This window comes from Schistocerca piceifrons, chromosome 6 (genome assembly GCF_021461385.2).
Source record: "Schistocerca piceifrons isolate TAMUIC-IGC-003096 chromosome 6, iqSchPice1.1, whole genome shotgun sequence".
Lineage (NCBI taxonomy): Eukaryota > Metazoa > Arthropoda > Insecta > Orthoptera > Acrididae > Schistocerca > Schistocerca piceifrons.
Genome location: NC_060143.1, coordinates 129,856,383 through 129,882,381, shown reverse-complemented (window position 1 = coordinate 129,882,381; position 25,999 = coordinate 129,856,383). Strand labels below are relative to the sequence as shown.

Here is a 25,999-nt window from a genome sequence, read left to right as displayed (position 1 = left end):
TGCAAATGTATCTAAAATCAACTGTTTCAAGTCTTAACTTGATTGGAGCAATAATTTGGTCAAAACCGGTGTTATTACGAAAAATTGAAGGCACTAAATATTAGACTTAGAAAGATGAAAATTGGTATGAAGCATCAGTTTGACATAAAAACTTTAACTATGTGACCCCATTTAGGTACCTCTAATAGTTTTCGAGTAATTTACTGGAAACTAAATTTGGAACAAAAGCATCCTCCTCTGTAATAGATTAAGTATCATTTATATTAATGATAGAAAGTTCTGATTACAGCACCTGATGAAACCCATTAAATAATGAAGCTACAAAAAGTTTCAATACTTTGATGTAAATAACAATCAATACAAGATCTCTTAAGTTGCAGTTCAGAGGTCATGTTGTACTGTTAGTTCTGTTCTAAAAATTCTAGTCGGCAAAGTTTAAATGCAGTCGAGCTGAAACTTTCTCTGCAATTAAAGCCAAATTTACTCCATTCATATAAAAATTATGAAGGTTGTAAATTGATTCATGACAGAGTTATTACATAAAATGTGCCTGAGAAAGTATTCATTTAGATGCTGCTGCCTGGGCGTATAACAGATGACAACAGATGTTCCCTTAGGCCATCCACTGTGCTCATATACAAATATGGCCAGAGAGGCAGTAGAGATAAGCACTTTGCGCCCAACTATCAATCAGTCCGCATCAGTCAAACCCCGGCTTACGCACCGCCTCAGATGACATCACAGCCAGGCTGCAACTAAACTCATGTTTTCAGTACAAACAGAAAGTAAACTCATGAGGACTGTACTCCATCCTGAAATGCTTAGATTTCATGGAAGTAACTGTTTGTGTGCCGCCTGTAATATTAACAAAACCGCTTGGCAAGTGGTGAGATGATTTTTCACTTTTGTGGCAAGCAATTAACTTTGATTATTAGAAGTCAGGGCGAAAGATCATTTAATTGAAACTTACAGTAGGGTTCGCCTCTGCTACTAGTGCTGTTTATGAGAGGAACATTATTGTTATTGTCAGGCACATTATTATGTTTTGCGTCTGAACTTTTTCTGAATATAATTGAATCGGTTGGAACTCAAAACTTTTATTTATAATCGTAGTTCCTGATACTGCTGAGTAAATAGAAATATTTCTTTCTGTGAGAAGAAAAAGAATGTGGACTTGCAGGCTGGAAGTTATGGACAGTATGTTCTCCATCACTTTCTGTCTGACCGCAAAAATAGTTTTCAGGCTCTCGTAACAGACGGCGACAGAATATAAGATAATTTCCTAATTTTGTTATCCAACCCACTGTCCCACAGACTGTTACCCAACCCGCTGTCCCACAGAATGTTTGCCTGGTTAGCTACAACACCTAAGAATGGTCTTCAAGCAGAATGGTTATTCTGCAAGATAGATATGCAATGTATTTTGATCAAAGCAAGTTTGATGTAGAGATGTAAATATATATACAAAGGCACTCATTACAACAGCATTCTTGCTGTATTTTGTCTTCAAGAACAGAAAGAATCTCAAGAGACACAGAATCAAGCATGTTTTCCATCTTCCAGCAAAATTGTGGAATTTGTTGTGTTCAGTCAAAGACAAACTTGGCCTCAGAAAAGGTGGTATACATAACATCCCATGCCAAGAAGAGAAACCTTATATTGGGCAGACTTGTCGAACCATGCAAGAACATGATGATCATCATACACCAATGGGTCAACCTGATAAATCAGTGGTAGTGGAGCACTGCCTGAACACGGGGCATTGCACGTTCTACAAGAAGACAGAAGTTCAATCCTCAGTGTCACCGTTCTGACATTGTGTTCTTAAGGAGACCGTACATATCTGTACAGCAGACAATCAACAGGGATGCAGGTTTTCAGTTAAGCACTGCCTGGAAAACAGACTGGCTGCCATTAAAATAAAACAGGAGAAACAAGAACCTCTGATTCATGACAGGACACAGCTCTTTGCAGAGGTTTATAATTCATCTTTTAACCACAGGGTATCTGGTAACACAGTCATTGCCCACTGTGCACATGGAATGCCTCTCATTGGCACCTGGTAGGAGTCACTATGAGCACTGCTTTCATCCAACTCTGAGTGTCTCCTTGTGCATACATATTTCCTACTCCTCCCTTGATAAATTTAGATGTCGCTGCAAATTTGGCATTAGTTGCGTCTCGAAGCTGTGACAACAGCAACTACCACCACCTGAAGATATCAAATAATTGCATTGATGAAATACTGTGGGATTTGCACAATATTATCAGGTGGCAAAGGCAAACACAAGAAGTGCATTTGCAACAATGCACTGAGAAAGCCTAAAAAGTCACATGTGTTTGTTTCCCTGTCTCTCCTAGTAACTAGAAAAAAATGCACTTTCTTCACTGTTCATTGAGCAATTCTCAGTTTTTTAATGGTTTTTATAAGTTAGGTCTATGTCTTACTACCATAAGTCACAATTGGTAACAGGTACTGATATTAAACTTTTTGATTTAGACACACCATAATTTTCCTTTTGAACAGAATTTGGTTTGCTAACAGCACTCTAGGTCATTTTTACTCTCCTGTTCATTTCTTTTGCTGTCCAACCAGTCACAGTCTTAAATGTGCCTAATATAAAAGCCCACCAACTAGTTCTATAAGTCTGTTGATAATCAGTGCTATTTTCTTTTTTGTTGTGTTGATGATACATTATTTTAGTTGCATTATAATTGATTTCAAGGTCAACTCTCTCTATTAAATTTTGCACCTACAAACGGCATTAAAAAGGTTTTGCACAGTCGTTTCTAATTTTTTTATTTTTTGAAGGAGGAGAACGAAATTTTTTGTGAAAACACTTGGAACATATAGTTGGTATATAAAAGTATTTTCTTTTATTTACAAGTGAGCCATAATGGACTATGAAGTAGATGTCAGGTTACGACAATGGTCGGTGACGGAGTTCCTCTTCAATAGTAGAAACACTGTTTTGACAGTGTCATTACTCAGGATGAAACATGGTTGTTTCTGTCCGAACCTGAGAGCAAAATCCAATCCATGGGGTGGCGTCATCCGGGTTCCCCTCAGAAGAATAAACCAAGACTTTCATGAACAGCAGGCAAAAAGATGATGACCTCCTTCTTCTGGGATCAGTGTGGTGTCATTTTCATTGACCTTTTGGAACCTGGCTCCACAATTAACCGGGACTGTTACTGTTTGCCATTGGACAAGCTGCACCGTGCCATCAAGACACACAGACCACAGCTTCAGCAGCTCATCAGACTACACCATGACAATGCCAATCCCCATACAGCCCTTATGACGCAGGAGAAAATCAGGAAATTGGGTTGGACAATTGTTCCTCTCCTCCCTACATTCCGGACTTGGCTCTGTCTGATTTTTACTTCTTTGGTCGTCTCAAGGCCCACCTGCATGGTAAAACATTTGATAGTGAGAAAGACCTTATTTCCTGTGTCAAGCGATAGTGTAAAAGTCAATCCCCAGAATTTTACCAAAGTGCATTTACATCATGGAATGAACGTTGTGCCAGATGCATCACAACTGGTGGAGGCTACATTGAGTAGGCTCAATGTATATCTAAATGTTCCTAGTATGATCCCAAAAAATTTCATTCTCCTTGTGGGAAATATATATATACGTGGGAAAAATTATATATAAAAACAAAGATGAGGTGACTTACTGAACAAAAGCGCTGGCAGGTCGATAGACACACAAACAAACACAAACATACACACAAAATTCAAGCTTTCGCAACAAACTGTTGCCTCGTCAGGAAAGAGGGAAGGAGAGGGGAAGACAAAAGGAAGTGGGTTTTAAGGGAGAGGGTAAGGAGTCATTCCAATCCCGGGAGCGGAAAGACTTACCTTAGGGGGAAAAAAGGACAGGTATACACTCGCACACACGCACATATCCATCCACACATACAGACACACAAGCTTGTGTCTGTATGTGTGGATGGATATGTGCGTGTGTGCGAGTGTATACGTGTCCTTTTTTCCCCCTAAGGTAAGTCTTTCCGCTCCCGGGATTGGAATGACTCCTTACCCTCTCCCTTAAAACCCACTTCCTTTTGTCTTCCCCTCTCCTTCCCTCTTTCCTGATGAGGCAACAGTTTGTTGCGAAAGCTTGAATTTTGTGTGTATGTTTGTGTGTCTATCGACCTGCCAGCGCTTTTGTTCGGTAAGTCACCTCATCTTTGTTTTTTATATATATATATATATATATATATATATATATATATATAAAAAAAGAAAGATGATGAAACTTACCAAACAAAAGCGCTGGCAGGTCGATAGACACACAAACAAACACAAACATACACACAAAATTCTAGCTTTCGCAACCAATGGTTGCCTCGTCAGGAAAGAGGGAAGGAGAAGGAAAGACAAAAGGATATGGGTTTTAAGGGAGAGGGTAAGGAGTCATTCCAATCCCGGGAGCGGAAAGACTTACCTTAGGGGGAAAAAAGGACAGGTATACACTCGCACACACACACATATCCATCCACACATACACAGACACAAGCAGACATTTGTAAAGGCCTTTACAAATGTCTGCTTGTGTCTGTGTATGTGTGGATGGATATGTGTGTGTGTGCGAGTGTATACCTGTCCTTTTTTCCCCCTAAGGTAAGTCTTTCCGCTCCCGGGATTGGAATGACTCCTTACCCTCTCCCTTAAAACCCATATCCTTTTGTCTTTCCTTCTCCTTCCCTCTTTCCTGACGAGGCAACCATTGGTTGCGAAAGCTAGAATTTTGTGTGTATGTTTGTGTTTGTTTGTGTGTCTATCGACCTGCCAGCGCTTTTGTTTGGTAAGTTTCATCATCTTTCTTTATATATATATATATATATATATATATATAAATACAAAGATGAGGTGACTTACCGAACAAAAACGCTGGCAGGTCGATAGACCACAAACAAACACAAACATACACACAAAATTCAAGCTTTCGCAACAAATTGTTGCCTCATCAGGAAAGAGGGAAGGAGAGGGGAAGACGAAAGGAAGTGGGTTTTAAAGGAGAGGGTAATGAGTCATTCCAATCCCGGGAGCGGAAAGACTTACCTTAGGGGGAAAAAAGGACAGGTATTACTCGCACACACGCACATATCCATCCACACATACAGACACAAGCAGACATATTTAAAGACAAAGAGTTTGGGCAGAGATGTCAGTCGAGGCAGAAGTGTAGAGGCAAAGAAGTTGTTGAAAGACAGGTGAGGTATGAGTGGCGGCAACTTGAAATTAGCGGAGATTGAGGCCTGGCGGATGACGAGAAGAGAGGATATACTGAAGGGCAAGTTCCCATCTCCGGAGTTCGGATAGGTTGGTGTTGGTGGGAAGTATCCAGATAACCCGGACGGTGTAACACTGTGCCAAGATGTGCTGGCCGTGCACCAAGGCATGTTTAGCCACAGGGTGATCCTCATTACCAACAAACACTGTCTGCCTGTGTCCATTCATGCGAATGGACAGTTTGTTGCTGGTCATTCCCACATAGAATGCGTCACAGTGTAGACAGGTCAGTTGGTAAATCACGTGGGTGCTTTCACACGTGGCTCTGCCTTTGATCGTGTACACCTTCCGGGTTACAGGACTGGAGTAGGTAGTGGTGGGAGGGTGCATGGGACAGGTTTTGCATCGGGGGCGGTTACAAGGATAGGAGCCAGAGGGTAGGGAAGGTGGTTTGGGGATTTCATAGGGATGAACTAACAGGTTACGAAGGTTAGGTGGACGGCGGAAAGACACTCTTGGCGGAGTGGGGAGGATTTCATTAAGGATGGATCTCATTTCAGGGCAGGATTTGAGGAAGTCGTATCCCTGCTGGAGAGCCACATTCAGAGTCTGGTCCAGTCCCGGAAAGTATCCTGTCACAAGTGGGGCACTTTTGTGGTTCTTCTGTGGGGGATTCTGGGTTTGAGGGGACGAGGAAGTGGCTCTGGTTATTTGCTTCTGTACCAGGTCGGGAGGGTAGTTGCGGGATGCGAAAGCTGTTTTCAGGTTGTTGGTGTAATGATTCAGGGATTCCGGACTGGAGCAGATTCGTTTGCCACGAAGACCTAGGCTGTAGGGAAGGGACCGTTTGATGTGGAATGGGTGGCAGCTGTCATAATGGAGGTACTGTTGCTTGTTGGTGGGTTTGATGTGGACAGACGTGTGAAGTTGGCCATTGGACAGGTGGAGGTCAACGTCAAGGAAAGTGGCATGGGATTTGGAGTAGGACCAGGTGAAACTGATGGAACCAAAGGAGTTGAGGTTGGAGAGGAAATTCTGGAGTTCTTCTTCACTGTGAGTCCAGATCATGAAGATGTCATCAATAAATCTGTACCAAACTTTGGGTTGGCAGACTTGGGTAACCAAGAAGGCTTCCTCTAAGCGACCCCTAAGGTAAGTCTTTCCGCTCCCGGGATTGGAATGACTCCTTACCCTCTCCTTTAAAACCCACTTCCTTTCGTCTTCCCCTCTCCTTCCCTCTTTCCTGATGAGGCAACAATTTGTTGCGAAAGCTTGAATTTTGTGTGTATGTTTGTGTTTGTTTGTGGTCTATCGACCTGCCAGCGTTTTTGTTCGGTAAGTCACCTCATCTTTGTATTTATATATAATTTTTCCCACGTGGAATGTTTCCTTCCATTATATATATATATATATATATATATATATATATATATATATATATATATATATATATTGACGACTGTGCAAAACCTTTTGAATGCCCTTTGTACAACAGAGGCAAACAATACAATATAACCAGCAAAACCAAGGTGGTTCAGGTAAGATCCATTACCAAATAAACTTCTTTTATTTTCCTTGTTTAAGTATCTGATTCCTACCTCTGGTCTCCTGAAAAGAGTTTTGGCAATATGGAATCTTTGCACCTGTCTATACTTTCAGTGGCAACAGCATTGCCGCAGAGGATACACCGGTTCCCGTGAGATCATGGAAGTTAAGCACTGTCGGGCATGGCCGGCACTTCGATGGGTGATCATCCAGCCGCCATGCGCTGCTGCCATTTTTCGGGGTGCACTTAGCCTCGTGATACCAATTGAGGAGCTACTCGACTGAACAGTAGCGGCTCAGGTCAAAGAAAATCATCATAACGATCGGGAGAGCGGTGTGCTGACCACATGCCCCTCCTATCCGCATCCTCAACTGAGGATGACACAGCGGTCGGATGGTCCTGATGGGCCAGTTGTGTCCTGAAGACGGAGTGCTTTATACTTTCAGTAAAACCACATAAACAAAACTAGTCCACAGGTAAAGATGACACATTAATTACATTATTGTAAAACACATTCCAACAAAGCAAGAACACTACTCCATTGAAATCCAGCCATCTCTGATGCCTTGTCCTTGAATTATATTCAGGACCAAAATAATAAATATATTGAACTAGAAGTAGAGATAAGCAGCTGCCGTATATTTCTACTCTGGTTCTGATAGTCTTTTTCCCTGTAGCAGAATGCAAATCGACGTTTCTAATCTTGATGTTATGTACAGCTGGAACTAAATTTTGGCACTTCCATTTACTTATGTAAGGGCCATCCAGAAAGTAACTGCATGTCCATACACAGCCAATCATACCCAAGATCTCCTACAGGGTTTTCGATAGGCGGTTTTTGATCATCCACCATACAGCCTGGATTTGGCACCAAATGACTACATCTTCCCAGTAAAAGACATGTGACTACACTTTGTTACTGACGCCAAACTACATGCTGGCATAAACCAGTAGTTGCAATTGCAGACATCTGGTTTCTACTGTGGTGGTACTGAAAAACTTTTCCTTAAATTTGAATGGTGATTATGTAGATGATTATGTAGAATAGCTTAAGAGGGCACGTTTCAAATGTATACAATAACACTTGGTTTTTCCATAAGTGTTAATTCTTTTATTTCACAACATCTGTTACTTTCCGGATAGCCCTTATAATATAGCCAAACACACACAGAATAGTTAATTTCACATCAGAGTTGTGACAAAATAACTTAGGGTTCGCATTATGTCATGTGTAAACCATGAACAGTTTGTTGTTTTAGTTTGACTGGGTATTCATTTTATTTCAGTGTTTATTCTGTTTCCTTTGGTGCTACAGGATGCTACAAAAGAGACACAAGCTTATCAAAGATTGTTTCTTCTTTGTTGCCAGTATGAACCTTGTTCAACTGAGGAAAAAACTGGTTACGGATTACAACAAAAAGCATTCATTACCACACAGTACTTCAGCTGTGCCTTTTATTCGGGACTCAGAATGCCCGCACAGAAAAATAAATTAAGATGCATCGAACTAGTCCACTATCAAGCAACTGTAAGACAAGTTCAAAAAGACAAAAAAATGTTACAGATGCAGCCAAAAGTGGTCAATATAAAGTGTTGACGGCAGAAAATTGACAGAGATGAAAGCTGCATATTCCTTTTAAATCCCAGTGTCTAGCCTCACTGTTAATAGTTATAACATGGCATTGCAAAAGTGAAGCACAATCAATACAGAATTCGTGCTGTTTATGAGCTGTTATTTTAAGGCAATGGAAAATGTTTAGCTTTCTTTCAGTGATTCAGGTTACTCATAATGACTACTGGTTTTGGTCCGACAAGGTATGGTTCCACTTTGATGGAAATGTGGCTGCACAAAATTAACACATCTGAGCCACACAAAGCCCACATCAGTTGCACTAGTTCCCTCAGTTCAAACAAGGAGTAAGTGAGTGGTGTGCAACGTAACACATGCACATATTCTTCAGATTTTTTCACGGCACGGTGTATAGTGAGTGCTACATATAAATAGAGCAACCATTTTTAAACACTATACCAGCCACTGACATGTGGTTTCCGAAAGACAACACTATGGCTCCTACAGCCTGTAACATCATGACTTTCTTGGATCTGTGTTTTCACTGAGAAGTGATTTCAGATTTCAAAGGGCTTGTGCCGCTCCTCCCTCCCCAGTATCTGATTTACAGCCACCTTCTTCTTCTGGCACTACCTGAAGGATGCCAAGTTCACAGCCATTCCCGTTATTTGATTTTTTGACATTGACCACACCATGTGTGATTTTATTTCAACACATACAGACTTATTTCAATGTGTTGTGTGTACTTGTTGTGCCAATACCTGTTATGTTTTTGTTGCATTATTATTAAGGATCCCATTGTATACTATTCTTTACACACTGCTGTATGGATCATAATATGCTGGAAGCAAATAATATAATTTTTGTTTGATTCATATGATAATGCCCTAACTAAATTAATCATGAGTAATTTAAAATGACAAAAATGTTTGTTTCAAATAAATGATATTCTTGGACTGAAAACTGATCTCATTCACAATACCCACAGTCTGTAATTAAACATATGTGCACATCTACAAACCTGTATCTGCCTTGCTGCAGAAGGTCACCATCATGCATGACAAATGCATTCAACATACGAAAAGTTTTCTGAGCAGAGAGCACATCTTCTTTGAGGCCCAATAGCCAACGAGCCATTGTTTTCATGCCTTCTAGTTTACACCTAGTTTCCTCTGGCAACTGGTCTTGCAGACACCAGTTCCCCAATGTGCAGCTCACAGAATCGCACTGAGGTGCTTCTTTCACAAGCAACTCTTTCACAATCTGAAATGAAAAGTGAGCTTATGAATTCAGCTGCTCATCAATGCAGCAAAATTATAACATAAAACCAATTTTATTTGAACAATGGAAGGAGCAGTGGTAGCCGTTTAGCTGAGGCACCACACACACTATTTTCAAACGAACTATTCTGGCATTCAACTTAATCAATTGAAAAACCTCAGAAAGGCAAAGTCTCAATAAAAACATTCTCCCAAAGGCATGTTTAATGTCTTAACCAATGTGCCACCTCACACTGTAGGAAAATTCAGCGTCAAGTTTCCACGATATATTATGTAAACAAATTTGTCATAGCTTTACTCAACACAGCAGAAACCTAAAGTTTCCTTAAGTAGTATTCTACTCTTTACTGATTTAGCTCAGTCTTTCACAGCACTGCATATTTCTCTGAATGCCCCTCACCAGAGTGTCACTTTACGTTCTGCATAATTTATTAAAAGGTCTCTGTATTTGCATGCACCTTCTCTTTTAAGACAAACTATAAGCATATGTATGAGGGTCACTCCAAAAGAAATTCACACTATTTTTTTTAAATCCATAGTTTACTCTACATGTTTGAAAGTTGTACAGTGTGTAGATACATCCTTTAGGGACAATATTTTCATTTCTCCACATAATTTCCATCCCTCTCAACTGCCTTATGCCATCTTGGAACCAGTCTGTATACCCGAATGGTAAAATTCTGGACCAACCTGTTGGAGCCCCTGTTTGGCAGCGTGCACAAGGGAGTCATCATCTTCAAACCTTGTTCCCAAAGAGATGATAGTCACATGGAGCCAGGTCAGGACTGTAAGGCGGGTGTTTCAGTGTTGTCCATCCGAGTTTTGTGATCGCTTCCATGGTTTTTTGACTAACATGTGGCCGTGCATTGTCGTGCAACAGCAAAACATCCTGCTTTTGCCAATATGGTCGAACATGACTCAGTCGAGCTTGAAGTTTCTTCAGTGTCGTCACATATGCATCCGAATTTATGGTGGTTCCACTTGGCTTGATGTCCACAAGCAAGAGTCCTTCGGAATCGAAAAACACCAGAGCCATAACTTTTCCAGCAGAAGGTATGGTTTCGAATATTTTTTTCTTGGGTGAATTTGCATGATGCCACTCCTCTGATTGCCTCTTCATCTCTGGTGAAAAATGATGGAGCCATGTTTCATCACCTGTCACAATTCTTCCAAGAAATTCATCTCCACCATTCTCGTACTGTTCCAAAAGTTCGCTGAATACGGTTTTTCTTGTTTCTTTGTGAGCCACTGTCCACATCCTGGGAACCCACCTGGCACAAACCTTTTCTAACGCCAACACTTTCAGTATTCTGCAACCACTTCCTTCTCATATCACAACGTAGCGTGACAATTCGTTCACTGTGATGCGTCTGTCAGCAGTCAACAATTCATTAACTCTCTGCACATTGTCTGGAGTGTGTGCAGTGCCAGGCATGCCGCTGTGAGGACAATCCTCAATACTGCTGTGCCCGCTTTCATCACGTAACCTGCTTGCCCACCGACTAACTGTACTGTGATCGACAGCAGCATCTCCATACAACTTTTTCAACCTCTTGTGGATGTTTCCCACCGTCTCATTTTCACAGCACAGGAATTCTATGACAGCATGTTGCGTCTGATGAATGTCAAGTGTAGCAGCCATCTTGAAGACATGCTGTAACGGTGCCACTCACAGGAACAGGTTGAACTAAGTTTGAAAACAAGTTGAAAGGATGTATCTACACAGTGTAAAACTTTCACACATGCAGAATAAAAACTGTATTTATACAAAAATAGTGTGCATTTCTTTTGGAGTGACCCTCATATTTCCACGAGGTTTGGTTGACACTAGCTTTTCATTTTGAAACTGTGTACTGCTATCAAAAATAATATTTAAAAAACTATGTTGGATTGTCCTTTAATTTGTTTACCACATTTCAGTTGGACTTAATGTATTGCTGACACACTGGAAAACAAGCATCCAGCTACAATAAAAATGAATAAGTATGTGAACTTACCTTCCTAGATACTATGTTCTTTAGATGAACTGGATATCTGTCAGGCAGGTTATAAGCGATATGCCCCAGAGCTACTATGGCAGTTCGATAATATTCTGAACTTTGATTCAGATTTGATTTAACTTTCTGCAAATAGACAAAAAGTATTAAAGAACCATATGTAGAAATGAGATCTACTATGTTCACTAATTTTACAATCATGATAAGAAAAAGATTTTGTTATGTTCTGTAACATCATTCACAATTTGCCAGTGGTTCAACGAGCTTCATCCACTTCTAAGGCCTGCATGTTTCTTTGGATGATGAAAAAAATGCAGTTAGTTTTAGTGAATACCAAGTACCTTACGGAGAGTAGGTCAACACATTCTTTAGTTTTCATATTTCATCTGTCTCCTTTCTTGTGATGCAGAACAGTTAAAGCAGGAATTGCCTTACTCCATTGGAAAACAAGGCACTGATTACACCCACATTCATATATCGAAGAACACAAGTGTACAAATCAATAAAAATGTTTCCTTTAGAATTAATCAGGTAAGGAGTTACGTATCACAAAAACTATTCCCAGTGGTCATACATGATGGAATATGCGTTGATAAAATATCTCAACCACATCAATTTGCTGATAACGTTGTTCCATTTGTCTCAAATGCAGACAAACTTAAGCAAAAAATGGAAGAAGTTAATGGGTCACATTTGAAAGTATGCCTGGAAATTAATAACAATAAGCCCAAAACAAAGCATAAAATATACTTAAAACAAAACAGTTGAAATTAACAATGATGATTTGATGACTTTTTGTACTTACGCAACTGAAGACAATTACTTCATAGGTAGTAAACAAAACACACAATTGTGACAGTAATGAATATGAAACAGAAGTGGGAGAGACTTGCAGACACGTGAATGTGCAGTATATGGACCCAACAAGTTTTTGCTGAATTCCCAGTCAAGAAAAGACCCATGATGACAATCTTCTGGAGAGTGCCTAGCACTATCTGAAAGGAGTTGCATAAATATTCAGTCAGATCTTGGTAAGATTTCAACACGGCGCAGAGATTGGCAACTTGCCCTAAATGTTCAGAAATGTAAAATTTTGCACTTCACAAAACGAAAAGAACATAGTATCCTATGAGTCACTGTTGGAATAAGCAAACTCACAGAAATACTTGGGGTAACACTTTTTAGGGATATCAAATGGAATGATCACAAAGGTTCAGTCGTGGGTAAAGCAGATGTAGACTTCAGCTTAATGGTGGAATACTTGGGAAGTACAATCAGTCTACAAAGGAGATCGCTTAGAAATCACTCATGCAAGTGGCTCTCGAATATTGCTCAAGTGTGTGGGACACGAAGCACATAGGACTAACAGGGGACATTGAACATATACAGAGAAGTGCAAAGGGCAGTAACAATGGTCACAGATTTGTTTATCTGTTGGAGCGTGTCACAGAGACAAGGAAGGAACTGAACTGGAAGAATAATGAAGATAAACATAAACTATTCCAAGAAAGTCCATTAACAAAGTTTCAAGACCCAGCTTTAAATGACGACTCTAGGAATATACCACAACCCCCTGCACATCACACACAAAGGGATCTTGAGGATAAGATTAGAATAATTTCTGCATGCATAGAGGCATTCCAACAATCATTCTTCCAGTGCTCTAAACGTGAATGGAACAGGAAGAAACCCTAATAACTGATACAATGGGACTTACCCTCTGAAATGAACTTCATAGTAATTTGCAGAGTATAAATGTAGATGTAGACCTGAGTGCCGTTGTATGCTCACATTCTAAATTCAAGTCTGGTCAGTAAGACTGTTATCATTGTTCCTACCAGACTTGTAACAAAGCAGGTGGGTTCTTTCCCTGTTATCCCCAAGGCCCCGGGAGTAGACAACTTTCCATTAGAACTACTGACGGCCTTGGGAGAGCCAGTCTTGACAAAATTCTACCATCTGGTGACCAAGATGTATGACACAAGCAAAATACCCTCAGACTTCAAGAAGAATATAATAATTCCAATCCCAAAGAAAGCAGGTGTTGACAGATGTGAAAACTACTGAACGATCAGCTTAATAAGCCACAGCTGCAAAATACTAATGCGAATTCTTTACAGACGAATGGAAAAACTAGTAGAAGCCGACCTTGGGGAAGATCAGTTTGGATTCCGTAGAAATATTGGAACACGTGAGGCAATACTGACCTTACGACTTATCTTAGAAGAAAGATAAAGGAAAGGCAAACCTACATTTCTATCATTTGTAGACTTAGAGAAAGCTTTTGACAATGCTGACTGGAATACTCTCTTTCAAAGTCTGAAGGTGGCAGGGGTAAAATACAGCGAGCAAAAGGCATTTACAATTTGTACAGAAACCAGATGGCAGTTATAAGAGTCGAGGAGCATGAAAGGGAAGCAGTGGTTGGGAAGGGAGTGAGACAGGGTTGTAGCCTATGCCCGATGTTATTCAATCTGTATATTGAGCAAGCAGTAAAGGAAACAAAAGAAAAATTCGAAGTTTGTATTAAAATCCATGGAGAAGAAATAAAAACTTTGAGGTTCACCGATAACATTGTAATTCTGTCAGAGACAGCAAAGGACTTGGAAGAGCAGTTGAATGGAATGGACAGTGTCTTGAAAGGAGGATATAAGATGAACATCAACAAAAGCAAATCGAGGATAATGGAATGTAGTCGAATTAAGTCGGGTGATGCTTAGGGAATTAGATTAGGAAATGAAGACACTTAAAGTAGTAAAGGAGTTTTGCTATTTGGGGAGCAAAATAACTGATGATGGTCGAAGTCGAGAGGATATAAAATGTAGAGTGGCAATGGCAAGGAAAGCGTCTCTGAAGAAGAGAAATTTGTTAACATCGAGTATTGATTTAAGTGTCAGGAAGTCATTTCTGAAAGTATTTGTATGGAGTGTAGCCATGTATGGAAGTGAAACATGGACAATAAATAGTTTAGACAAGAAGAGAATAGAAGCTTTTGAAATGTGGTGCTACAGAAGAATACTGAAGATTAGATGGGTAGATCACATAACTAATGAGGAGGTATTGAATAGAATTGGGGAGAAGAGGAGTTTATGGCACAACTTGGCAAGAAGAAGGGACCGGTTGGTAGGACATGTCCTGAGGCATCAAGTGATCACAAATTTAGCATTGGAGGGCCGCGTGGAGGGTAAAAATCGTAGAGGGAGACCAAGAGATGAATACACTAAGCAGATTCAGAAGGATGTAGGCTGCAGTAAGTACTGGGAGATGAAGAAGCTTGCACAGGATAGAGTAGCATGGAGAGCTGCATCAAACCAGTCTCAGGACTGAAGACCACAACAACAACAACAACAACAACATGTGGTTCACCCTTTACCTGCACTTACATTAAACTGAATGATACTCAATCTGGCCATAAACAGTAGGATATTTAATGTCAAAGTAGTGTTGTGTGAGTGCAGCACAATGGGTAGGAGATAGGTACTGTCAGAAATTTTGTGATTAAGTTGTGCCCATTGCTATTTGTGGCGTGAAGTCATAAGGTGTGCCCAAGAGCTTGCAGGCACACAAAGTGAATGGTGATCTAAGACAACAATATGAAAGGGGTTAAGTCAGCTACAGTTATAGCCACTGGTCTCAAAACTGGCCCTATTTCCCATGATTAAGTGGTTTACTAATCTAGAAAGTTTCGTTCTGGCCAATTGACACAAGTGTGGCTTGACACATTTGCTCCCAACAGTCTGCGTTTATTGTGTGCTCATAAGCAGGGACAGAATGAAATAACTGCTGTTGATGCAGTTCTGGAATCTTTAAATTTTCCTACTGCACATGCTTGCAGATGAAGCACTCTGACTGCAATTGCAGCAGTCATGTCATCTTAGGAGTCTACGTGGCATTCAGTGTGGGCATACTTCCACCTGTGCACATGATTGGAAAGAGAGCCACAAGATAACAAGCACTGGGAGGACTATATGGGGAGTGAGACACATATTGAGAGGGGAGTAGAGATGAAGTGGTGGGTTCTTTTAGTTGCAAAAGAGGAGGGGGAATCAGAGTTATTAGCAAATAGGAATAACCAGGTAGCAGAAGATGTAGTTTAAATAAAGGGAAATACAGTTGTTCTGGGAGTGAATGATTGGAATTTGGATCTTTGGCGAGACAGGTGGATGAAATGAAACAGTTTCCTGAAGCGCACGTGCGAGAGTGAGTGAGTGAGTGAGAGTGTGAGTGTGAGTGTGTGTTTGTGTGTGTGTGTGTGTGTGTTTTGACTTTATGAATACTCACATTTTAAGAGGAATGAATGTGGATAAAATTGTTGCACACAGACGTTTAAGGTGAAAATGAGAGGCAACAGGAGAGAATATTTGAGGAGGAAGGCGAACCAGAAAGTGAGAGTGAAGAGAAAATGGAATTTGTTTTTGATGAGGACAGTGAACTGAACAATGTTGCAATCTGAATCTGTTGGATAGATTGGGAAATATGCAGACTATAGGATTAGTGGTGAGTTACTAGATGAAGAGCAGTCCTTGGTGGATGAAGAGAAAGAGAACCATTCAGTCATCCAAGCTCAAACACAAAGTTTTCCCATGAAAGATTTGCTAGGGAGCGGAAGTGAGGTTTGTGGGAATTCACAGGCACGATATGAGTCAATGGCTATGCAGATGAAATTGTAGCCATGCTGGTACAAAGAGTACCAGGAAATTGACAAAAGCATTTAAGTACGAAATTTCATTGCATATTTCAATACTGGGACAAGCAATCAAATTTAGATTTCTGGTCATTCTTGGGTTAAAGGTAAAATTGCTTTTTAGGGTAGAATTGATCAACAAATTGAAAAGGAAAACTGACTTCGCAAACAGGGTATTTTGCTCTGATTTAAACAGGTATGTTCAGGAGGATCCATTCGTTGACCAGGTAGATAAAAATCAGATGGAACTATCTTTAAGATGTATTCATTCGGAAACAGGGTACGCTGAAGGAATATGGTTCAAGGGACAAGTGCTGGGTGGCAGGAGAAAATGATCATTGACAAAGAGAAAGATATATAAGAATTTACAGACAGACAGTGTAAAGACCTAAGAAAGGTTCTGTGTAGAAATAAAATGACCCGTTTTGAGACAGGAGGTGTAAATGAAACATGGAGGAGATGTTACAAAAATTCCAAGGAACCAAGTACTTAATGCCATTAGACATTACTTGCAGGTACTGGAACATAAAGTTTACAGAAAAATCAAGAAAACGTACTGCCTTCCTCCATAAAGGAAAATGCTATCTATTTCAGGTGGATGAAGTTTTGGGTAGGGCTCTGTTACGTCAGGTTAATGATATTTTTATCCTGACTAAAAATTGGGAAGAGCAATCTAATTTGTTGAATGATGCACTATCTGTTTTGCTTGGGGGAGGGGGGGGGGGGGGGGGCGAAGGGAGACTGAAGGAAAAAAGTGAAGCTTTTGGGATACATTACTGAGGGTATGATAGTACCAGATCCTGAGTAGCTGAAAGCTTATACGAATTTACAGCGACCATAAACCAAAAGCAATGGAAAGCAATGTTGGGCCTGTTTGATTTTGATTACAAATTTGTGAGTGGGCATTTATTTAATGATCCCTACATATTGCAGCAGCTAAAGAGGAATGACACTTGAGTGTGGATCAAACTATGTGAAGAGCAGTTTGAAAGACTGAAGGAGGAACTGCTCATCAGCAAAATACTATACCATCCTGATGTCAGTACACTATTTTGTATCTCTACAGACACATGTGGTGATGGACTGGGGGTGGAAGAGTGTCTTGGACAACTGCATCTGGTAGTCGAATATTGTCAGCAACAGAAAGGAATTATAGTCAGTTCAAGTTGGAAGCCCTCACTGTCATGTGTGTGTGTGTGCGCGCGCGCGCATTTGGTGGAGAGGGCGAGAGGGGGGGTGGTGGCTTACAGTTTAACTTACTGTGTTCGCATGAAACTGATGGCTATGTCTGTGGTAGCATAGCATCGCCTCGCAACAGGAGAAGCTAGTTTACATGATTCTCTTTGAAAACATTAGGGAAGCTGCAAGTCTAGGTCCCAAATGCAGGAGGGTCTACCTGGACAAAAATTCTCTAATCTTTGTCAGTGAGGATGGGAACGGCAGACTGGCTTACAGAGATGGTGCCCAAGATAGCTCAATGGGAGGAGGTAAAGCTGCTGGTCAACACACACACATATCAATTTGGATACCTAAGCTTCTTGAGGATGTTCCTCCAAAGATTCTATTTGTGAATGTACGTGTGCAAAACCAGAAAGGCTTGACAGATGACTGGAGGGTAATCAACAAGAAGGTTGCATAGTTCTCACAAGTTACTGTAAGTGTTGCAGGTAAACCTGAAACACAGTAAGGTGGCAACTGCCGCCTTGATGCGCCTTCCAGGAAGACAGGAGGTGGACATGCCACTGATCCATGAACCCTATTTATACAAAAGGGGTATATCAGGCCTACCAGGAACTGGAGGTAAGCTGATTTTTAAAACTCATTTGTGTCAAGAATGGAATTTCATTCAGACCGATGGCAAAAACTTCTGTTCCAGGGACTTGGTGACCATAAGGATGAAACAGCACGAGGAAGGATGCACGAGGGAATTTGTATTGGTCTAATTACAAGGGCAGTGCTCATCCTCCCCAGAAAGTGAAAAGACTTGTGGATAGATGCTTGCAGTTGAATAAACAACTGTTGGATGGTTCTGATGCCAATGCCCGCAACCTGGTGTGAGGAAGGAGTGACATCAACAGCAGAGGTGAGTGTCTACTGGAATACCTACAAGAAGACAATATAGACTTCTAGAATAGGGCTAGGGAACCTACCATCAGGAACAGAAGAAGGGAACAAATAACTGACATAACTACTGGGTCCATCTTAATGGGCAGTTACATCAAAAAATTCACATGCATATGGAGCCATTCTTATCTGACATCTGTATCAAGTTTGCAGTTGAAATGTGCATTAAACAGACCATGGATTATAGGAATCCTAGGAAAGCAGACTGGGACTCATATACGAAAGCCCTGAACTCTTACTTAACGGAAGTCAAAATTTTGATATGAAATTCAATAGATTTAAAGGAAGTGGCAGGTAAAGTGACTTCTATCATTATGACCTCATACTTAGAAAACAGTATGATCACAATATGTGCAAAAACAGTACGATCACCAATACATTCACACACATAATTGTATCTTGGTGATACAACGTCTTGGGATTTTGAACGAAGCAGGTACGAAGACTGCAACTCTGTAAGAAGGAAAGGTCAAAGAGCAAAGCATAGGGAGTCCCTTGCCAAATATGACCTTGCTATAAAGCAAGCGAAACCATCATCCTGGAAGGTATTCTGTGAGGAGACTGAAGGTACAACTGTCAGAGCCACCAGACTTCACAAAACCCTGTCAAGAATAGCAACTAGTACACGAGGCGCTCTATAAAAGGAGGGTGGAGGGTATACAAGGGCAGCGTATGAGACAATGGATATGCTCCTCAAGACTCTTCCCTCAATGCACTCTAGCAGATAGCACACACGTACATTCAATTGCTGTGAAGCACTGGCTTACTGGTAACAAACAGGACAACTGAGAACCTGCTAGAAAATGAAATTACTTCATGAAAATCCAGTGGGCAGTGGGATTATTACAAGTGTCACCAAGCTCAGACAGGAGCTTTCTGGCTCTGCTGCCATAAGCAGGAGATAAATTCATCAGACTTCCATACAGACTGTTCAGAGCCATTCTAATAGCACGAGTTATTCCTAATGCTTGGAGGACAGTGAAGGTTGTCTTCACTCCGAAGCTAAGGAGAATAGATCATGCCAAGGATAAGGATATGAGACCAATCAGTCTGTCCTCCTTTCTTCTACACACATCAAAAAAAGTTTTGCATCACCCCTGTTCCCTGAACTCCTGAAGATAGAAGTTGACTGTGGATATTGTATCATAGACACAGTCCCTTTGTTTTTTCAGAGACGTCACGAAACCCACCCAAAGATGTAAACAACCAAGCATGAGCAGTGCCTATTAGACAGAGGGGGTCCGACAGCTGATCAGTTCCAGTCATTCCACCAGGAAGGAGGTACACAGCTAGTGTTGTCTGTAGTTCAACCATGCCTAGACGGTCAATACCGCGGTTCAACTGTGTCCGCAATGTTACTTTGTGCCAGGAAGGGTTCTCAACAAGGGATGTGCCCAGGCATCTCGGAGTGAACCAAAGTGATGTTGTTCAGGCATGGAGAAGGTACAGAGAGACAGGAACTGTCAATGACATGCCTCACTCGGGCCGCCCAAGGGCTACTACTGCAGTGGATGGCTGCTACCTATGGATTATGGCTCGGAAGAACCCTGACAGCAATGTCACCATGTTGAATAATGTTTTGATGCAGCCACAGGACTCATGTAATGACTCAAATTGTGTGCAATAGGCTGCATGATATGCAACTTCACTCCTGATTTCCATGGCGAGGTTCTTCTTTGCAACCACGATACCATGCAGCGTGATACAGATGGGCCCAAAAACATGCCGAATGGACCACTCAGGACTGGCATCACATTCTCTTCACCGATAAGTGTCACATATGCCTTCAACCAGACAATCGTCATCGGCAGCATATTGGCGAGGCATTCGTCTTCATGGGCGACAACTCGCGCCGCTATCGTGCACATCTTGTGAATGATTTCCTTCAGGATAACAACATCGCTTGACTAGAGTGGCTTGAATGTTCTCCAGACATGAACCCTATCGAACATGCCTCAGATATATTGAACAGGGCTGTTTATGGACGACATGACCCACCAACCACTCTGAGGGATCTACGCCGAATCGCCGTTGAGGAGTGGGACAATCTGGACCAACAGTGCCTTGATGAACTTGTGGATAGCATGCCACGACGAATACAGGCACGCATCAATGCATGAGGAAGTGCTACTGGGTATTAGAGGTACCGGTGTGTACAGCAAACTGGACCACGTTCTCTGAAGGTCTCGCTGTATGGTGGTACAACATGCAATGTGTGGTTTCCATGAGCAATAAAAAGGGCGGAAATGATGTTTATCTCTATTCCAATTTTCTGTACAGGTTCTAGAACTCTTGGAACCGAGGCGATGCAAAACTTTTTTTGATGTGTGTTGAAAATAGTAAACATTGTTACTGTACACGTCAGTAAAGCAGTTTACCTGAGGTTCCTCTACATGAAAACCAACATGTTTATCAACCAAGCAAATCAAAGCTCTGCTTGATGCTGAGGGGGCAGTAAGCAAAACAACCTCCGAATCCATGGGTAAAGCTGCAGAACCAAGGACAGAGCTGCAAAAGAGTATGGGATTAAGACCACTATATGAAGGTGGATTAATACCATGCTGAGTAAATGAAAGGTAGAATCCACCATAGTGAATGAGAAAATGATGATGAACAGCACCAGAGGGTGTCCACAAGGAGATGTTTTGTTTCTACCACTGTTTCCGATTTTGCAAACACGGTGTTTTGCTATGATTTAAATAGGTACGTTCAGGAGGCACCATTCGTTGACCAGGTAGATAAAAATCAGATGGAACTATCTTTAAGATGTATTCATTCGGAAACAGGGTATGCTGAAGGAGTATGGCTCAAGGGACAACAGTGCTGGGTGGCAGGAGAAAATGATCATTCACAAAGAGAAAAATATATAAGAATTTACAGACAGACAGTGTAACAACCTAAGAAAGATTTTGTGTAGAAATAAAATTACCTGTTTTGAGACAGGAGGTGTGGAACCTAGTGTTGAATAAATTCATTAAAGAGCTAAATACCCGAGGTTACTTTTGCCTAAGGTATGATGATGATGATCAAACAATGGTACAGTGTGCACTGAACATTGTGCGAAACAGGTTTAGGAAGCATACATGGAATGTGTACTGGAATCTTATGCTCTTCAATGAAATTCTGGCAGTAGGTAGTAAATTATCTGGGAGTAAACCTGGATGCAAAACTAACATGAACCCTCCACATGATGAATATATGTTCCATGGCAAAAGAAGCTCACAAGTGCACTAGAAGGGCCTGCAGGCAAAATGGGGTATACGTCTCAGTAGCATGTACAGGATCTACACCACTGTTATACACTGAAGAGCCAAATAGATTGGGATACCTACCTAATATCATGTAGGGCCCATTCGAGCACACAGAAGTGCTGCAACATATCGTGGCGTGGACTCAGCTAATGTCTAAAGAAGTGCTGGAGGGAACTGACACCATCAATCCTGCAGGGCTGTCCAAAAATCCCTGAGAGTACAAGGGGGTGGATGTCCTCTGAACGGCATGTTGCAAGGCATCCCAGATATACTCAACAATGTTCATGTCTGGGGAGTTTGATAGCCAGCGGAAGTGTTTAAACTCAGAAGACTGTTCCTGGAACCACTCTGTTCTGGACATGTGGGAATTGCCCAAGTCCGTCAGAAAGCACAATGGACATGAATGGATGCAGTTGATCAGACAGGAAGCTTGCGTATGTGTCACCTGTCAGAGTAATATCTATACCTATTAGGGGTCCGTATCACTCCAACTGTACATGCTCGTTACCCTTACAGTGCCTCCACCTGCTTGAACAGTCTCCTACTGACATGCAGGGTCCATGGATTCATGAGGCTGTCGTCATACCCATGCACATCCACCCAATCGATAAAATTTTAAACGAGACTTGTCCAACCAGGCAACATGTTTCCAGTCATCAACAGTCCAACGTCTATGATGATGGGCCCAGGTGAGGCATAAAGCTTTGTGTCATGCAGTCATCAAGGAGTGGGCCTTCGGCCCCAAAAGCCCATATCGATGATTTTTCATTGACTGGTTAGCATGCTGACACTTGTTGATGTTCCAGCACTGAAATCTGCAGCAATTTGCGGAAGGGTTGCACTTCTGTCACATTGAAACTCTTCAGTCGTTGTTGGTCCTGTTATTGCAGAATCTTTTTCTAGCCACAGTGATGTCAGAGATTTGATGTTTTACTGGGTTCCTGAGATTCATCGTACACCCATGAAATGGTCGTATGGGAAAATCCCCACTTCATCGCTACCTCGGAGATGCTGTGTCCCATTGCTCATGTGCCAACTATAACACCACGTTCAAACTCACTTAAGTCTTGATAACCTGCCATTGTAGCAGCAGTAACCAATCTAACAACTGCGCCAGACACTTGTTTTCTTATAAAGGCATTGCTGACCGCAGCATCTTATTCTGCCTGTTTACATATCTCTATATTTGCATACGCATGCTTATACTAGTTTCTTTGGCGCTTCAGTGTAAGACCTATGGGGCTACAGTATGGTGGAATAAAGTAGAATAGAAAATTGTTGCTTAGGAGCTTGGAAAGGTGCAGACACTGGCCTGCCTAGCCACAAAAGGTGGAATTGGCATCATACCCAGAGCTGGATGGAGAATATGCTGATCATAACCCCACTACATCCTTGTGTTACAATGGAGACTGTGGCATGGGCACACACGCTAAAAATTGAAAATCTTTGGAATTTCCATAATCCCACAAAAATATAACGCATATGAAAAATATAGAAATGGTTAGGGAAGCTCACAGCTGCTTCAATAAACCTTTCAATGTAACAACTGGAAGTAGGTATCAGTGGAAGAATGAAACATGATGTGGTTCTAGAGACCTAGTCTTGCTTACTGACCACTCAAAATCAAAGGTGCTGGGACTGGGGTATACTGGGTACAGCATACACTAGAGACCACAGTCTCTCTAGGGAAACTGGCCACAGTTTTCCAGTCACAGATATTTGATATCAGAGCGTGTATGGACGAGGAGCTATTTATGTGCAAAATGATTGTGTAATCCACATTCACTCTGGCACCCAAGCAGCCCTGAAGTATCTATCATCTCCTGCGATGTGATCAAAGATAATGCAAAATGCCATGAATACCTTGTGAGGTTAGAGGAACCATCACTAAGTTGACAGTAAAATCGAAACTACATAGCTGGATTGGTAGGCAGCATGCAGAATAGAAGACAAGGATAAAGACAAAGAGAAAGATCAAACTCATGATAAGACGAATGACTGGCCATAAGAGCTTCAGGAAACACCTGAAAACAATGGGTACAGAGAAAGAAGCTACCACGTGGAGATTGTGGCAAAGAGAATGAAACGGCACCACCGTCAATCTGCCGATGCGAAGCACTGGAGGCCAAAAGACACAGAATATTTGGAACATTAATTCCTGAAGAAATTGTGTCTAATAAAGACTAGACCAAAGTTTGAGACCAAGTATACTGACTACTAGATAGAAAGAACTACTAGCAGTAGATTTGTTTGTCCCCTTACTAGTGTCATAAGGATTGTGTAGTTATATTTTGGTGGTCTAAGATACACTTACAAAATCTGTCAAACTCTTATTCGTCAAGAGAGCATATGAAAGGACTCTCGTTGATAAATTGGAAAAGAATTATCTACCTTAACTGGGCAAACAAGAGGCCTTAAAATCAAACAATGGATCCCAATTTCTGTCTTAAGTGGTTCAGGCAGTACATGAAGAGGAATGGTATAAGGCAAGTTAAAATTTTGGCTCCTTCCCCACAAGGAACTATGGGCGAGAGAGTTATGAGGGAGCTGAATAGTGCATGCAGGGCTTACTGCCATCAAAAATATACTTCATGGGCTACCTACGTCCCTCTATTTGAGACGTCATGAGGCCACAGTATTTTCTCTGCATAAGCTCATGCTGGGTGTGAACCCTAGTAATTTCATAAATGAAGAGACTGCATTCCCAGTTATTCATGAGCTAATTGCTGAAGAGAAGGAGAAAAGTGTGAAGGTTTAAATGAATAAAAGGGGAAGGAGAAAGTAAGAGATGGCACGACAATAGATTGAAACCAACTTTCTTTGAAATTGGGGATATAGTTTTGGTTAAGACCAAGAAATGGTCAATGAAATGACTCTGAAATAAAGAAATTCTGGCACATGTACCATGTGCCTTTTGAAATAATATAATAATCTCACAAAAATGCATATTTGCTAGCATACCCAAAATCCAATAAGCAATTAGGTTCGAGGAACAACACTGATCTGAAGCGATATACACAGGCAGGAAAAATGTGGTGTAGAGTGTGAGAAGTAACAACTCTGATTTGAAACATTAGGCTGATCTCCTATGAGAACTGGGTAATTCAAGTGGCAGCTGAGAGAACTTACGGTGTTTTCTTTGGGACTGAGGTGTCAAAGAGGAATATATTTATATGTATGGTGGTTTCATTGTAATACAGTAAGTTTGTTGACTAGGAGGCATGAGGGGGATGCTTGTTTAAGTGTGATGCAATGCAAAGTGTGCGAAGCAAGGCACACAAAGTAGAATTTGTAGTCACTTGTGGGGTGAGATACGATAGGGGGGTGAGGATAATTTGTTGGGAATAATTGACACAATTTTAAAAATGGGGTGCAATGGGGATGAAAATGGATGTAGACAAGATAAGTAAACGGTTAAAAATATGAGACTCAGCAGGGAAAGGAGATCATATTATAATAAGTAGTCATGCATCATATGAGAGATGTTTTGAACTGTATGAATTTTACTGAAAAGAGCAAGTGGTGTAATGGTAACATACTGGATAAAAAATTGATGTACTGGAGCAATATGGGATTTCTTACAACATTTAAGGTAATTAGATGTGATATCATTCGTTGCACCTACATGATGACATGTTGTCACAATCCGGGAGGGTGGATGAGTAAACCTAAAAAGATATGGTTATATCTGTTGATGATATCATGATAAGCTGAGTATGTATTTGCCCAACTGAAGACTCACTAATTTTTGTTTAATAGTAAATAATAAGAAATTTTTGTTAACAATATTGTGATAATCATTAGCAGTTGCAAATTTATCTTGCTATCTTATCTAAATTAAGGGAGGTTGAAATATTCCATAAGTTTTGTTGGAGGGGTTTTGAAAAGTATAGGCAGTTGTACTAGCTTGCTTTTAGATACAGACAGTTGTACTAGCATGCTTTGCTTAGTAGTTCCTTTTAAGGGAATTACACACTACCTGTGTGGTTAAGAGGATCATACACATTAAATGTTTAGTGTGTAAGGAAAATATACAAACTGTACTAGCTATATTGCTTGAGAAATGTCTATCTGGGCCATGTGTTAGTGGGCTGATGAGGATCAAATACTAATACCATTTCTTTCTTTTCCTTGTTGTATTTCGTGTTCTTGGAGTACTGGAAAGAACGAAACACTAAGGCTCAGTGACGAGCAAGCACTTACCACAAGGTTGAAGACACAGTGAAATCAACCACAGACTTGTATGTGTGTGACAGAGCACTTTAATGTTTCTAGAACCAATGGATCTGTTATATCAATTTTG

At 41.0% G+C, this 25,999-nt stretch overlaps 1 protein-coding gene across 2 annotated transcripts in view; it reads right to left on the bottom strand.

Moving 5' to 3' along the window:
• The window catches only part of LOC124802483 (sister chromatid cohesion protein PDS5 homolog B-B), a 176,942-nt gene that overhangs the window by 58,229 nt on the left and 92,714 nt on the right, over positions 1-25,999 (bottom strand). For both annotated transcript variants that reach the window (XM_047263293.1, XM_047263292.1), the window contains exons 15-16: positions 11,638-11,763; positions 9,382-9,623 (exon numbers count right to left, since the gene is read on the bottom strand). In XM_047263293.1, the coding sequence (XP_047119249.1) occupies positions 9,382-9,623; positions 11,638-11,763 (368 nt within the window). The remainder of the gene's footprint in view (positions 1-9,381; positions 9,624-11,637; positions 11,764-25,999) is intronic.